This window comes from Leucoraja erinacea, chromosome 22 (assembly GCF_028641065.1).
Source record: "Leucoraja erinacea ecotype New England chromosome 22, Leri_hhj_1, whole genome shotgun sequence".
In the NCBI taxonomy this organism is placed as follows: domain Eukaryota; kingdom Metazoa; phylum Chordata; class Chondrichthyes; order Rajiformes; family Rajidae; genus Leucoraja; species Leucoraja erinaceus.
This window is the reverse complement of record NC_073398.1, coordinates 30,765,021-30,779,916: the sequence shown is the minus strand read 5'-3', so window position 1 is coordinate 30,779,916 and position 14,896 is coordinate 30,765,021. Positions and strand designations below refer to the sequence as shown.

Genomic DNA, 14,896 nt, shown 5'->3' with positions numbered 1-14,896 from the left:
GGCTAAGATAAAGTGTGGGGGGGGGTGGTGGGGGGGGTGGGGTGGAGATGGGGGGGGGAGCTGAAGGACCAGCACTCAATAGATGCAGATACTTTGCAAACTATCGAAAGGGGGGGGGGGGGTTACTGAAAGAATAGCCGTCATCCCTCCTGCTGCCACAGAAGCGATGGGTTGCAGTTTGTGGCTGCTCGTGTCCTCGCTGTTGGGTGATGAATGAAACGACATCCACACAATTAACAACATTATGCCTTGTAGAAAGTAAGCATCTGCTTTATTTTTATTACTTTTAAATGAGCACTCAGTCTTCCTGCAGCTTAATCAATGAGAGGCGTGAAGCGCAGCGGAAAGTGCTGCATGGGGACACGGGCTGCAATCAGCTCTAGCTTTCGTTTCAAGCTGTCGTGGAGGGGGTTGAAAAACAAACATGAGCAGCAGTTCATGTTCAGATGGGCGCTACAACGGTCGCGTTGCTGCCTGACAGCGCCAGAGACCCAGGTTCGATCCTCACTACGGATGTTGTCTGTACATTCTCCCCGTGACCGCACGGGTTTTTTCCCCCGGGTGCTCTGGTTTCTTCCCACACTCCAAAGACGTACAGGTTTGTAGGTGAATTAGCTTCAGTAATGATTGTAATTCGTAGGATTGTGCTAGTGTGCAGGGATAGCTGGTCGGCACATTGGCCACTTGCTCCTTCCTAAAGGAATGCCCTTTAACTCCGAGGCTATGACCTCTGGTTCTCATGCATCTCCATGGAAGTCCCCAATTACAGACCACACCTGAGCAGTGCTGCCCTCAGCTCACCTTGCACATATCCCCCCCTCCCCCCCCCCACTCACCAGTTGCTCTTCCAGGTGTGGCGCACATGTGGGTCATGGATCTGGTGCTTGTCTGCTTGCTCGTCCAGGAAGTCAAACATGTACTTGATGGCCAGGGGCAGCGCGCTCCCACGGTGGGCTGTGCTGAAGATCGTCTCAAACAGGTCATCCACAAACTTCTGCAGCGTCCCCTGGAGTGTGGAGGGAGAGAGAGAGAGTGGGGGGGAGAGAGGGAGAGAGAGGGGGAGAGGGGAGAGAGAGGGAGGGAGAGAGGGGAGAGGGGGAGAGGGGAGGGAGAGGGAGAGAGAGGGGGAGAGGGAGAGAGAGAGAGGGAGAGAGGAGAGAGAGAGGGGGAGAGGGAGGAGAGGGGAGGGGGAGAGGGAGAGGGGGGAGGGAGAGAGGGAGGAGAGAGGGAGAGGGGGAGAGGGGGAGAGGGGGGGGGAGAGAGGGGGGGAGAGGGGGGAGGGGGGGGAGGGGGGAGGGGGGGAGGGGGGGGGAGGGGGGGAGAGGGGAGAGGAGGGGGGGAGAGGGGGAGGGAGAGAGAGGGGAGAGGGGGAGAGAGGGAGAGGGGAGAGAGGGAGAGAGAGAGAGAGAGAGAGAGAGAGAGAGAGAGAGAGAGAGAGAGAGAGAGAGAGAGAGAGAAAAGAGAGAGATTTAGTGGCACAAAATGAAACAGTGCAGAGTAGATACATGTTGGTGAGATGTCGAGCAGCCAGCACCCAAACAGTGCATGAATAATTAACATGACATGGAGATCTGTCCTGGACCCAGCATGTCGATGCAATCATACAGAAAGCCCATCAACACCTCTACCTCGTGAGGAGATCGAGAAGATTCAGTATGTCAGCAAATGTCTCTTGAACTGTACAGGTGGACAGTGGAGAGCATATTAACTTGTTGCACCACAGCCTGGTTCAGCAACTCGAACGCCCAGGAACAAAGAAGGCTACAAGAAGGTGGTGAACACCGCCCAATCCATCATGGGTACCCAGCTCCTCACCATCGAAGGGATATACAAGAGTCACGGCCTCATAAAGGCAGCCAGCATCAGATCCCCTCACCTCCCCTGGCAACACACACTGATTTCACTTCCACCATCGGGTAGGAGGAATAGAAGCTGTAACGTTTAAAACTTTTGTTGTTTATTTTGGCGTTTCCGGAGTAACATTTCAGGACATGTGACAATAAAATACTCTCGACTCTAGATGGATCACTGAACATCAACTAAGATCAATAAGTTGATCATATATTCAAATCCATGGGGGCTTGCTCTGTGCCAAGTGGCAGTCATGTTTTCTATATTACACCTCAAAATAATTCATGCGTTTGAAGAATTCAAACATTCATCTTGCGCGAAAACAGGCCCTTCGGCCCATTGAGTCCACGACGACCATCGATCACCCATTCATACTAGTCCTATGTTGCCTCACTTTCATTGGCACTACTGTACTTTGGTGAAGTACGACATCAATGTGAATTGCTCGTACATTTTTAAGGAGCTGTATTCTCCAGCCAAAAGTAACAAGAGGAATATATAGACACCAATGCTGGTTTACAAAAAAAGTGCTGGAGTAATTCAGCAGGTCAGGCAGCATCTCTGGAGAATGTGGATAGGCAACATATCGGGGTGTGAAGAAGATTCCTGACCCGAAACGTCGACTATCCACGTTCTCCATATATGCTAGAATTTAGAAGATTGAGGGGGGGATCTTATAGAAACTTACAAAATTCTTAAGGGATTGGACAAGCTAGATGCAGGAAGATTGTTCCTGATGTTGGGGAAGTCCAGAACAAGGGGTCACAGTTTAAGGATAAGGGGGAAATCTTTTAGGACCGAGATGAGGAAAACATTTTTCACACAGAGAGTGGTGAATCTCTGGAATTCTCTGCCACAGAAGGTAGTTGAGGCCACAGTTCATTGGCTATATTTAAGAGGGAGTTAGATGTGGCCCTTGCGGCTAAAGGGATCAGGAGGTATGGAGAGAAGGCAGGTACAGGATACTGAGTTGGGTGATCAGCCATGATCATATTGAATGGCGGTGCAGGCTCGAAGGGCCGAATGGCCTGCTCCTGCACCTATTTTCTATGTTTCTATGCTGTCTGACACGCTGAGTTACGCCAGCATTTTGTGTCGCCCTTTTTTTGACAAGAGGAATGCCTGAAGCTTGAAATGCCACAGTGAAGCAGACCGGCTAATGGGCGAGCGTGAGACCTTTGTCTTCGAGCTGCTTTAATGAACTAAATACTGATTCTTTGTAGAAGAGGAATAACCGCCCTTGCGCGCGGGAGCCTCACGAAACAAGCGCGGCTGGTTTTGACAAAAGCGCAAGTTCGCGACGGGGTTAACACCGCGAGTCAGACGTGCATCTGCAGCACTGATAAAGATGAATAGCCCGACTCAGCCATGGCAGCAAATTCTCATTCTGCTCAGCCACCGTTGAAGTCGTGTTAGCCGATAATCATAATATCTCTGGCGCGTCTGGGCTTGGTGACAGCTTTCCCTGGCTCACGACGGGGGGGCGGGAGAGGAAGAGGAGGGGGAGAGGGGAGGACAGTGGTGGTAGTCGAGAGGGGGGTGAAGGAAGCACCCGACACCCACTAAAGACGGCGACAACATTAAACGCAGTTCTGACAAGTTTCATTCGCTCGATAGGCCCCAAGCATTTCTCCGTCTCAAATTTATTTCCGAAGAAAAATGCTATGCCAGTTAGGAAAATGAGGTGAGGCTTGCTTACAAATTTCAGGACATTAAACATGTCAAGGGGAATCAATTTTGTGTAAAAGATTGCTACTTGTAAGCGACAATGATGGGCCCAACGGATAAGTTACCTACATAAACAACAAGTCATTCTTATTTATTGGAGGCAAATGTCAAACACAGTAAATCATGCACTTGTCTGGCAAAGATCTGGCATTAAGATTTCTGTACTTAAGATGGAAATGTTCTGAAGGGTGCATTTTATAGTTGAGTTCTCCCTCCGCATACCGACATTAAACTATGTGCGTGTGCAGAAATGCGCTCCTTTCCGACTGAGGAGAGGCTTTGAGCTTTCCCCTGGGACCTGCCATAGATGAGAGGCTGCCTCTCCAACCTGCGCAGTGAGGCCATAAAGTGGCTCAATTGATTTCCACAAGGGCTGGCCAGGGAGCCTCTCTCTGCATGACTGAATCTGGGGAGAATGAACAATCAGCTATACACAGAGTAGGCATTCCCTGCAGCCAGGAGGATAACAAAGTTCGGAATAACTCAATCAGTGACATCACTAGTGCCTGTTTAATCCATGTGCCGACAGTAGCCAGGGCCATTAAACTTGCTCTGAATTTTTCAACACCAAGAACAACTTAGGAAGGCACGGTGGCGCAGTGGTAGAGTTGCTGCCTTACTGCCGTGATATTTGACTCAGCATTGAAATTTGACAAACAAGTCAATGCCGTGGTAAAAGCTAGCTTCTTCCAGCTTTGGACGATAGCTAAAATAAAACAATTCCTCCAGTTTGATGACCTCGAAAAGATCATCCACACATTTATCTCCTCCCGCCTCGATTACTGCAACTCCCTCTACACTGGCATCAGCCAATCTTCCCTGTCCCGCCTGCAACTGGTCCAAAACGCCGCAGCGAGACTCCTGACGGGCACCCGAAATAGGGACCACATCACCCCGATCCTGGCCTCTCTACACTGGCTCCCTGTGAGGTTCCGAATAAATTTCAAGATCCTCCATATGTCTACAAAGCCCTCAATGGGCTTGTCCCCACCTACATCAAAAGTCTGCTCACCCACCACACCACCTCCAGGTCCCTCAGATCGGCCGACTTGGGGTTGCTGAACATCCCGCGGTCTAGGCATAAGCTCAGGGGCGACCGTGCCTTTGCGGTTGCAGCTCCTACACTGTGGAACAGCATCCCTCTTCTCATCAGAACTGCCCCCTCCATCGACTCCTTTAAGTCGAGACTTAAAACTCAGCTTTACTCTCAAGCCTTTCTTGACGTCCTCTGAGCGAGGTCTATATGTATGTATTTATGTATGTACTTAATCTATGAACCACTGTTGTATAACGTTAGTACCTCCACCAATGTAAAGCACTTTGGTCAACAAGAGTTGTTTTTTAAATGTGCTATAGAAATAAAGGTGACTTGACTTGACTGCAACCAGAGACCCAGGTTCGATCCGGACTACGGTTGCTGTCTGTACGGAGTTTGCACGTTCTCCCTGGTTTTCTCCGGGTGCTCCGTTTTCCTCCCACACTCCAAAGACGTACATGTTTGTTGGTTAATTGGCTTCTGTAAATTGTAAATTGTCCCCTGTGGGTCGGTTAGTGCTAGTGTACGGGGTGACCGCTGGCCAGCACGGGTCCGGTGGGCTGAAGGGCCTGTTTCCGCGATGTATCTCTAAAACTCAAACTAAAAACTAAACTAAAAGGGCGAGAATCTCGGGAAATCATATTTGCTGGTCGAGCCATTTTCAACCATTTGAACTCACATTAATTTAGCCCACAATCTGTCTCTGTTTAAAATCAGATTACTATGAGAGGATTCACACTGTGATTCATTTTTCTTCTCATGATTAAACCCATCTTTAGTTGCACCAATCAAACGGTAGGAAGTTACCCTTTTGGCATCGCCAGGAATATATTGTGGTGCCACCCATGTTTAAATTAAATGTTATTTTCCAAAAAACAGCGTGGGTTGTGGGTCATATAATTCTGAGCGGAAACGCAACGATCGGGGAGGGAGGGAAGGTGCAACACTACGCTTCTCAAAAACAAACACCCGATCCTAACATGAATCAGTGGCGAGAACAAACCCTCGATTAGTACGGGTGTCAATGGTTATGGTGAGGAAGCTGGAGAATGGGGTCGAGAGGGAAAGATAGATCAGCCATGATGGAACGGCGTAGACATGATGGGCCAAATGGCTTAATTCTACTCCCAGAACTTATTATGAACCAGTTTTACATGGTCTCACGAGTAGGGCGTCTAAGTCTACACTACTATCCTTTTGGAGAGGAGGGGGCTACAACTGGGGAAAATGTGGCTTAAGTTGTAACTGACACGCTGCAAAGTGCTGTCATGCGAATAACTATACTCTGCACTCTGTATCTTCCCCTTTACTCTATTGTACTGATTATAAGATCAGATCATAAGATTTAGGAATTAGGCCATTCGGCCCATCGAGTCTACTCTGCCATTCAATCATGGCTGAACTATTTTTCCCTCTCAGCCCCATTCTCCTGCCTTCTCCCCATAATCTTTGACGTCTTTAACGGCCTGTACCACTGTACGGGTTCAATCAAGATCTCTCCCGAGTTTAAAAAAAAAATCCAACTCGTGGTAAGCACGTAGAATGTACGTTGCGGGTACGTCAGAGCTCGGGAACGTCTCTTAGCGGCTCGTAACGCTAACGGCAGGTACTCGGGAAACGCTGTAATCTCGTGAAGATTTTTCAACATGTTGAAAAATGTCCACGAGAGCCCCGAGTACCTACGAGCGGCTATTACCGTAATTCTCCGAGTTCGAATCAGGGGAAACTCGGGAGAACTATTGAATTAGCTCGTACAGTGGGACAGCCCCATGACTAATCAAGAACCTATCAATCTCTGCTTTGTACCTAATACACTAATCCTGCCCTAAGCCACTTACTCTCTCCTCCACTTTCCATCTACCACCCGAGATTCTCGCAATCTGGTGCGAATTTCGAGAAGTTTTTCCCACTTTTCCGCTCGGAATTATTTGACCCATAACCTGACGCCGATTTTTTTTGAAAATAAAATTTTATTTTATTTTCCAAATTACCACAAATTATTCCTGGCGATGCCAAAAGAGTAACTTCTTACCCTTTGATTGGTGCGACTAAAGATGGGTTTAATCATTAGAAGAAAAAATGGATCACAGTGTGAATCCCCTCATAGTAATCCGATTTTAAACAGAGACAGATTGTGGGGTAAATTAATATGAGTTCAAATGGCTCGACTAGAAAATATGATTTGCCTCTAACACTAGGCCATCCTGTTGAGGTTTATGGAAATGTGAGGGAAAAAAAAAAACTGAAATTTGATTCTAAAATGATTCACGTATTTTACGCCCGAGGGGAAGGAATTTCAGAAGCCAAAACGACAGCCAAAGGGCTCGCGGGAAGCTTTTCTCGTTCCTGGATTGCAGGTGTGGTCTCCCACTGGCAGGGTTTATTGCCCAAGTCATCACGTCGGGATCAGAAAACTATGCTGAACATAATTGGGAGGAACATTGTGTGTTACGGTAATTCGAGACAAATTGCCAGGAGAAATCCTGTGCAGATTGACCTGAAATCCCACCTCGTCTTGTGTAAATATACTCAGCCCAAATCCCAGTCTTGCATCCCTCAGAGGTGGGGGGTGCTGTCGGCTGATGCAAATAACATGAAGGTCAAGGATAGGTAGTCACGGGGGAATGGTACTTAATCCCGCGCTCTGTGCAATAGAGTCCAGGATAACAATACGCGATTTCTGAGGCCTCTGCCTCATTGTGATGGCAGAGCTGCTTTGCACTGAGACACACACAGTAGGTACAGACACAGATCGAGAGGATTTACATCACAGGTCAGCCTGAATGGCTTTACATGGACAATTAAACTAATGCCCCAATCACTGCGGTAATTGCTGTAATCAGCAAGGGTACATCAACTCTATTAATAGGATCATGCGATTGGGTGCTTATTCATTGACCCCTGAATGAACCGTGAAACATCGAGGTGGTCTATGTGCAGGGTTGTTAAGAAGGTTTTAAATAGGTTCGGTAACATGGTAGTTACCATACTGAATAGGAACACAGTGCCCGGGCAGTCTATTTAAAGTTGGGAGGTGAAAACCACGAGTGAATTTAGTTTAGTTTAGAGATGCAGCGTGGAAACAGGCCCTTCAGCCCATCGAGTCCACGCCAACCTGAAATCACATGTGCCCTTGTTTCACTTTAGTTTAGTTTAATGTAGAGATAAAACACAGAAACAGGGCCCTTGGCCCACATTATCACCCAGAGACTTGGAATTCTCTGCCACTGTGAAGGCAGTGGTGGCCGATTCACTCGATGCAATAGACAATAGACAATAGGTGCAGGAGTAGGCCATTTGGCCCTTCGAGCCAGCACCACCATCAATGTGATCGTGGCTGATCATCCCCAATCAGTACCCCGTTCCTGCCATCTCCTCATATCCCCTGATTCCGCTATTTTTAAGAGCCCAATCTAGCTCTCTCTTGAAAGCAACCAGAGAACCTGGCTCCACCGCCCTCTGAGGCAGAGAATTCCACAGACTCACCACTCTCTGTGAGAAAAAGTGTTTCCTCGTCTCCGTTCTAAATGGCCTATTCCTTATTCTGAAACTGTGGCCCCTGGTTCTGGACTCCTCCAACATCGGGAACATGTTTCCTGCCTCTAGTGTGTCCAAACCCTTAACGATCTTACATGTTTCAATGAGATACCCTCTCATCCTTCTAAACTCCAGAGTGCACAAGCCCAGCTGCTCCATTCTCTCAGCAAATGACAGTCCCACCATCCCAGGAATTAACCTTGTAAACCTACGTGGCATTCCCTCAATAGCAAGAATTCTCTGCCACTGAAGGCAGTGGAGGCCAAGAGTTAGATAGAGCTCTAAGGGCAAGCGGAATCAAGGGATATGGGGAGAACGCAGGAACAGGTTACTGATTGTGGATGCTCAGCCATGATCACAATGAATGGCGGTGCTGGCTCAAAGGGCTGAATGGCCTCCTCCTGCACTTATTTTCTATGTTTCTATATCCATGCTGACCAGTGTTCACCCATACGCTAGTAGTATCTTACACTCTGGTCTCAATTGACAGATGCCAATTAACCTCACGTCTTTGCAATGTGGGAGGAAACTGGAGTACCCGGAGACAACTCTAGCGCTCACAGGGTAAAAGTACAAAGTCCACACAGAAAGCACCCGTAGTCAGATCAAACCCGGAGTCAGAATCGAACCCGGGTCTCTGGCGGTGTTAGGCAGCAACTCTACCGCTGTACCACCATGCCGGCCTTTGGAAATTGAAGAATTCAAATTCAGTCATTAAATAAATGCAGAACATATACATGTATAATATGTAAGTAATTATCGTGAGATAACTTTATGATTCACTCATCTCTATCTGTGGTGTTGGTCTCTCCCTCTCTATCTATCACCATCTCAGTCACTGTGACTTCTCCGAGTTGCTGAGCTACAGTGAAAGGCTTTGTTTTGCTCGCCATCCAAATCAGATAACAGCGTACATAAATACAATCAAGCCAAACTCAAGTACATTAGGGAGAGCAAAGGGGAAGATTGCAGAGTTGTGAATATATTTTGCAGTTTTGTAACCTAGCAGTTCCAGAGACAAGGTCCAATGTCCACAATGGGGTAGATGTCACTCTGAAGAAGGTGTCTGAAGAAGGGACTCGACCCGAATCTTCACCCACCTCTCTCCAGAGATGCTGCCTGTCTCGCTGAGTTACTCCAGCTTTTTTGTGTCTATCTCCGATCTCACGCTCACTCATTCTTTGCCTTCTAGGATATTTTTACTCTCTCCGAGTGTGTTTTTGAAGAGGCGTGATGTTGTGAATGTGAGTGTAAGTATTTTGCACCTTTCGGTGTGTGAAAATGGGTGAGCTTTTGTGTGTAAATGAGTGTGAGAGTGTTGGGCGTGGGAACACAGAGGTGTGAGCGTGTTAACGAGAGACAGTGTGAGATTGCACACGTGACTGGGAGCCAAAGAAGAGATTCTGAATCTCCTGTTAAGGAGCAGTCTGTTGGCGTTGATCAGGCTGAAGAAAGGTCCCGACCTGAAACATCATCTGTCCTTGTTCTCCAAAGATGCTGCCTGTCCCGCTGAGTTACTCCGGCACCTTATATCCTAATCTATTGGCATTGACTGACTGGGCATAAGCCTATTGAGTGGCGGTGTGGAGGGTTGTGTTGGTTAGTTTGTGTTATGCGACTGTGATGTGGGACTGGTGTCTTGTAAGCAGAGTGGCCAACTTTCTCGCTCCCAAATAAGGGACAAAAGGTCAAAATGAGGGACAAATTCCCGACGGCAATTCGTTGACCGACTCGGCCGTGGCTGGGTGAATGATGAGTTGGCCCGGGTGCTGGACTGCACACAAAGCCCAGCCGGCGGGCCAGCTGAGGAGTTTTGGCCCGCGCGATGTCGCGCGCGCAAAGTCCGGCGCCCCGTCCAACTCATGAACCGATGAACGGCCATGAGAAGGAGGGGTGGTGGTGGTGTCGGCGGTAAGCGAAGGTCCGAAGGTCAGACAGCTGGCTGGGCTGCCGACCGACGGGGCCACGGGCGAGCTGCTGCTGCTGCTGCACTCCATGGGCTGCACTACGTCGGGACGGGTGAGGCGGGGCCGGACGCGGCGCTCCGACCCGACAGTCCCCTCGACCCGAGTAGTAGCGGTCAAATACGGGACAAGGGCGGTCCCATATGGGACAAACCAATTTAGCCCAATATACGGGATGTCCCGGCTAATGTGGGATGGTTGGCAACCCTACTTGTGAGGGTCTTGAACTTTAGCAGTAAGGGACAATGAATGATATCGTCCACCCCTCTTTCTTGGGACTTGCTCCCCTCATCCACACTCAGGGTGTCCGGCTCTTTGCTTTGGCCACTCACATCCCCAGGGTTCTTGTTTAAGGCCCCAACTACGACAAGACCCTTGTGTTCAGCCACGTGGGAGAAGATAGAACTAGTGGGAACAGGTGACCATGCAATGGGTGGGCCACAGGTCCTGTTCCCTTCCTGTGTTGCAGCCGTACCCGACAGCAGTCCGGGAACCCGCCCGGAATACCCGGCTCACCCGCCACGGTCCGAGAAACCTGCGCGGAATACCCCGTTCACCTGCCATGGACCGGGAACCCGCCTGCAAGACCCCGGTGGGCTGTCACCTGGCGAATCGATAAAGAAATACACAGTTTGTCACATGTGACGCTAAAGCACCACTGAGCGAGAAAGATAGATCAGCCATGATTGAATGGTGGAGTAGACTTTATGGGGCTGAATGGCCTAATTCGGTTCCTATCACATATGAACTTAAACTAAAATGTAGAGGGCGAAACCAACTCCCAGAGTATCGTTTTAGTTTAGTTTAGTTATTTATTGTATATTGTCACGTGTACCGAGGTACAGAGAAAAGCCTTTGTTGCGTGCCAACCAGCCAGCAGAAAAACAACACATGATTATAATCGAACCATTCACAGTGCACAGATAAAGTAAGAAATGTTGCTGGAGAAACGTTGCTGCCTGCTTTCAATGTTTCTATAGAATTAGACAGAGCTCTAGGGGCTAGTGGAATCATGGGATATGTGGAGAAGGCAGGCACGGGTTATTGATTGGGGATGATCAGCCATGATCGCAATGAATGGCGGTGCTGGCTCGAAGGGCCGAAAGGTCTCCTCCTGCACCAATTTTCTGTTTCTCCAAGTAGAGATTTTAAAGTGTGGAGTGACTGTAATATGTGTTTGTAGATCTGCTTCTGTGGCCAGCACGCAAATGGTCGCCTGGGATGGGCGCCATCTTGGAAGGTATTTCGGCGAGTACATTGACGTCAAGCCCGCTGGCTTTGAGGCCGAGAGAAAGGTTAAGTCCACCTCTGCTTGCCCACTGTGTCTTGACTTGTTAGCTCGGACAGTGCTGGCAACATTCGCTGCCCTGACCTACCAAGCTGCCAGCCACTGCCTCAGTCTTCCAAGTGGCCATCTGGTGCCCTCCTGCTCCCTCCACTCGCACGCCTACGCGACGCATTACGGTTCATTTGTCATAGAAAGACGAACAGAAGGAGGCTTCACTTCTTCATCACTTTGTAAGTAGAATAGATTGAACAACGCAAAAAAAAAAAAAAAAAAAAAAAAAAAAAAAAAAAAATGAGTTTTAATTGCGACGCCTCACGGCATTTAACATGAGGCATTTAATGCACCAGCCTTCACACTTAACTCTGCAGAATTAAACAAAGCCTCTGTAAACGTTTCGATCAGGATTGCTGGTCAGAGTACCCCCACGGAGTTTACAATGTGAGATCGACACACAAGGAGGGAGTAACTCAGCGGGAGAGGCAGCATCTCTGGAGAGGAGGAATGGGTGACGTTTCAGGTCGAGACCCTTGTCTATCTTCGGTGTAAACCAGCATCTGCAGCTCCTTCCTACAAGTTTACTATGGGTTTGTCAATACAAAAATAAAACACTTGAACATGGGCAAGCTTTGGAAGAAGAGTCACGACCCGAAACCTCACCCATTCCTTCTCTCCAGAGATGCTCCCTGTCCCGCTGAGTTACCCCAGCATTTTTTTGTGGCAAGCTTTGGTAAATGTTGCCATTGAGATTGAATTCCTAGATTCCCCCCCTCTCGCAAGAAGGTTTTCACAACGCAGAAACGAACCGATTATTTTGATAGGATTGCTTGCCCGTTCTTTCTGCAATTGTTCACAGACAAAGGAGGTTTTCGTTTGCTGCAGTTACGAGGCACAGGAACGTATTTAGTCCATCTTGCCCCGTTCTGCTTTCTTGCTTGAATCAAATTCCACGGCTGCGCTCATCCTTCACGGCCCTCCCCGCGACTAATATGAATGCAAGTTTTTATTCAGCATGACCCGTGCCAGCTCTTATTGATGAGTCCTTGCTACTGGAAGAAATCATCTTTCATGGTGCACAATATCAATATCGCTAACCATTTAAAAAAAAAACTGATCTCATTCCATGTTGGTTTGTTTCCCAATGTAATCTTTTTTTTCTCAGTTTATCATTCATTCTGCCTTTCTCTCTAACAGTGCAGTGCGTTATGTTCATGGATCAACTAGTCTGTGCTCTGGACCCTTGGTCCTGGGACATGGGGTCAAATTATGGGGGGGTCAGAGAGGGGGGAAAATAAAATGCTTATGTACTTAGTCAAAGAATGACAGATTGGACAAACGTGGATTGTTTTCTCTGGAGGGAGGTTGAAGGGAGAACCGATAGAATTATACATAACTAGATCAAGTGCAGACCAGTTAGGTCTGCGATTTGGACCAACCGATCTGTGGCTTCCACCAGCGTGACAGAGCTGGGCCGGGGAGGGGGGGGGAGTGGAGGAGAGCCGGGCGGCAGCAGCCGTTATGGTCGCGCGAAGCACGCGATGAGAAGGTGGCCAGCGGGAGGCGAAAAAATGACTGTAAACATTTCTGTACACATTTTGAATATAATCCTTCACGGGGGGGGGGTGAAGGATTTTATTAAAAATGTGTACAGAAAAATGACTAAATTTAATGAGGAGTGGATTTACGAATGTAAAAGCAAAATCGCTAGCAACATGGTAAATATCTCGGCGTTTTTGTGTCTGGCTTTCACGGAGTAACGAATCAAAGGCAAAATCAAAATGACATACACCCATACACACACACAGTTTTAATAGTATACTAGACCAAGTGCAGACCCGTTGGGTCTGCTCCCCCAATGGTGTGATCCCCCAACCCAATATTTCACCATGCACCCGTCTCCTCCAACGGAACTGCAGCCATTCCCAAATGTAAGATTCCAGCACTCCCCTGCCTCCCTCAGCAGTGGATTGAAAAACAATCCAATTGCACCTCCCCTGCCTGCTGCAGCAGTGAAAAGTTCAGAGTGTTCCTGTCTTGCAACTTTGTTTCGAAGTGTGTTGGAAGCTGATAGGAAGGAGCAGCCGTCAACGAATCAAAAGGCAGAAAGGCAGCCGGACGGCAGCCAGTCGGATGGCACGAGAGTTTTATATATTAATAGATAGATAGATAGATTGTGAGAGGCATAGATAGGGTAGAACCTTATTCCCAGGATGGGAATATCAAATACTAGGAGGGCATAGATTTAAGGAGAGTGGGGAAAAGTGTAAAGGAGATGTAAAGGGCAAGTAATTTTACACAGAGGGTGGTGAGTGCCTGGAACACACTGGCAGGGTGGTACACGAAGCAGATACGATTGTGGTTCTTAAGAGACTTCTAGATAGGCACAGTGGCGCAGCAGTAGAGTTGCTGCCTTAAAGCGCCAGAGACCCAGGTTCGATCCTGACTATGGGGGCTGTCTGCGCGGAGTTTGTACGTTCTCCCTGTGACCGCGTGGATTCTGCTTTCCTTCCACATTCCAATGACATGCAGATTTGTAGGTTAATTGGACTCTCCTCCATCTTCTACCCAGCTTCCCAGCGGCTCATGTTACCTTTGTAGCCAGAAGTCGGGTCAGATAGATCTCGGACACCATCTTGCTGCCCCGGTCTCCTTCCTTCTGGTCTCCGTGTTCATGGTTCTTGACCAGATGCCAGACCTTCACCCCGGTTTCCAGGTCAGGGGTGATCATGGGCGTGCGGGAACGCAGGCTGTCCGGGCTGCCCGTGTACCTGATCATGGTTTCTGTAAGAGGGAAGGGAGGTTGAACAACATTGTCCCAGCATTTCTCACACACCCTGGAGGTGTGAGGTCAGTAAACGTTGCTGGCTTCCCCCAAATAGGCAGAAGACAACAACGACTTAAGAATAATGGGTAAGCCACTTAGAACGGAGACGAGGAAACACTTTTTCTCACAGAGAGTTGCGAGTCTGTGGAATTCTCTGCCTCAGAGGGCGGTGGAGGCCGGTTCTCTGGATACTTTCAAGAGAGAGCTAGATAGGGATCTTAAAGATAGCGGAGTCAGGGGATATGAGGAGAAGGCAGGAACGGGGTAGTGATTGGGGGTGATCAGCCATGACCACATTGAATGGCGGTGCTGGCTCGAAGGGCCGAATGACCAATTGTCTATTGTGTATTGTCTGGAATGACTGGAGGAAGAGGCAGATCAGCCATGATTGAATGGCGGGGTAGACTTGGTGGGCCGAATGGCCTAATCCTACTCCCATCACTTATGATCTTCTGACAGAAGGTGCAGGTGGTTGCCGGAGGTTGCAGGTAGTGGAAGCAGGTCGGGAGACTGACAAAAACCTCCGGGAACCTCCGGGAACTGCATGGAAACCTTGGGTGGGGCGCAAAGTCTCCAGAGGTTTCGTAAGTGGGACAGGGGCTTACGCCAGCAACTCTACCGCTGCGCCACCGTGACCATCCGAGGGGTCTGGAAACCCTCTTCCCTTCTTC

The 14,896-nt window shown here is 48.7% G+C and overlaps 1 protein-coding gene across 1 annotated transcript in view; it reads right to left on the bottom strand.

Annotated features, from left to right (window-relative positions):
- Positions 1–14,896, bottom strand: part of plxna4 (plexin A4) — a 485,825-nt gene that overhangs the window by 9,050 nt on the left and 461,879 nt on the right. Inside the window, 2 exon segments of the mRNA XM_055653389.1 lie at positions 837–1,006; positions 13,992–14,182. Of these exon segments, the coding sequence (XP_055509364.1) occupies positions 837–1,006; positions 13,992–14,182 (361 nt within the window).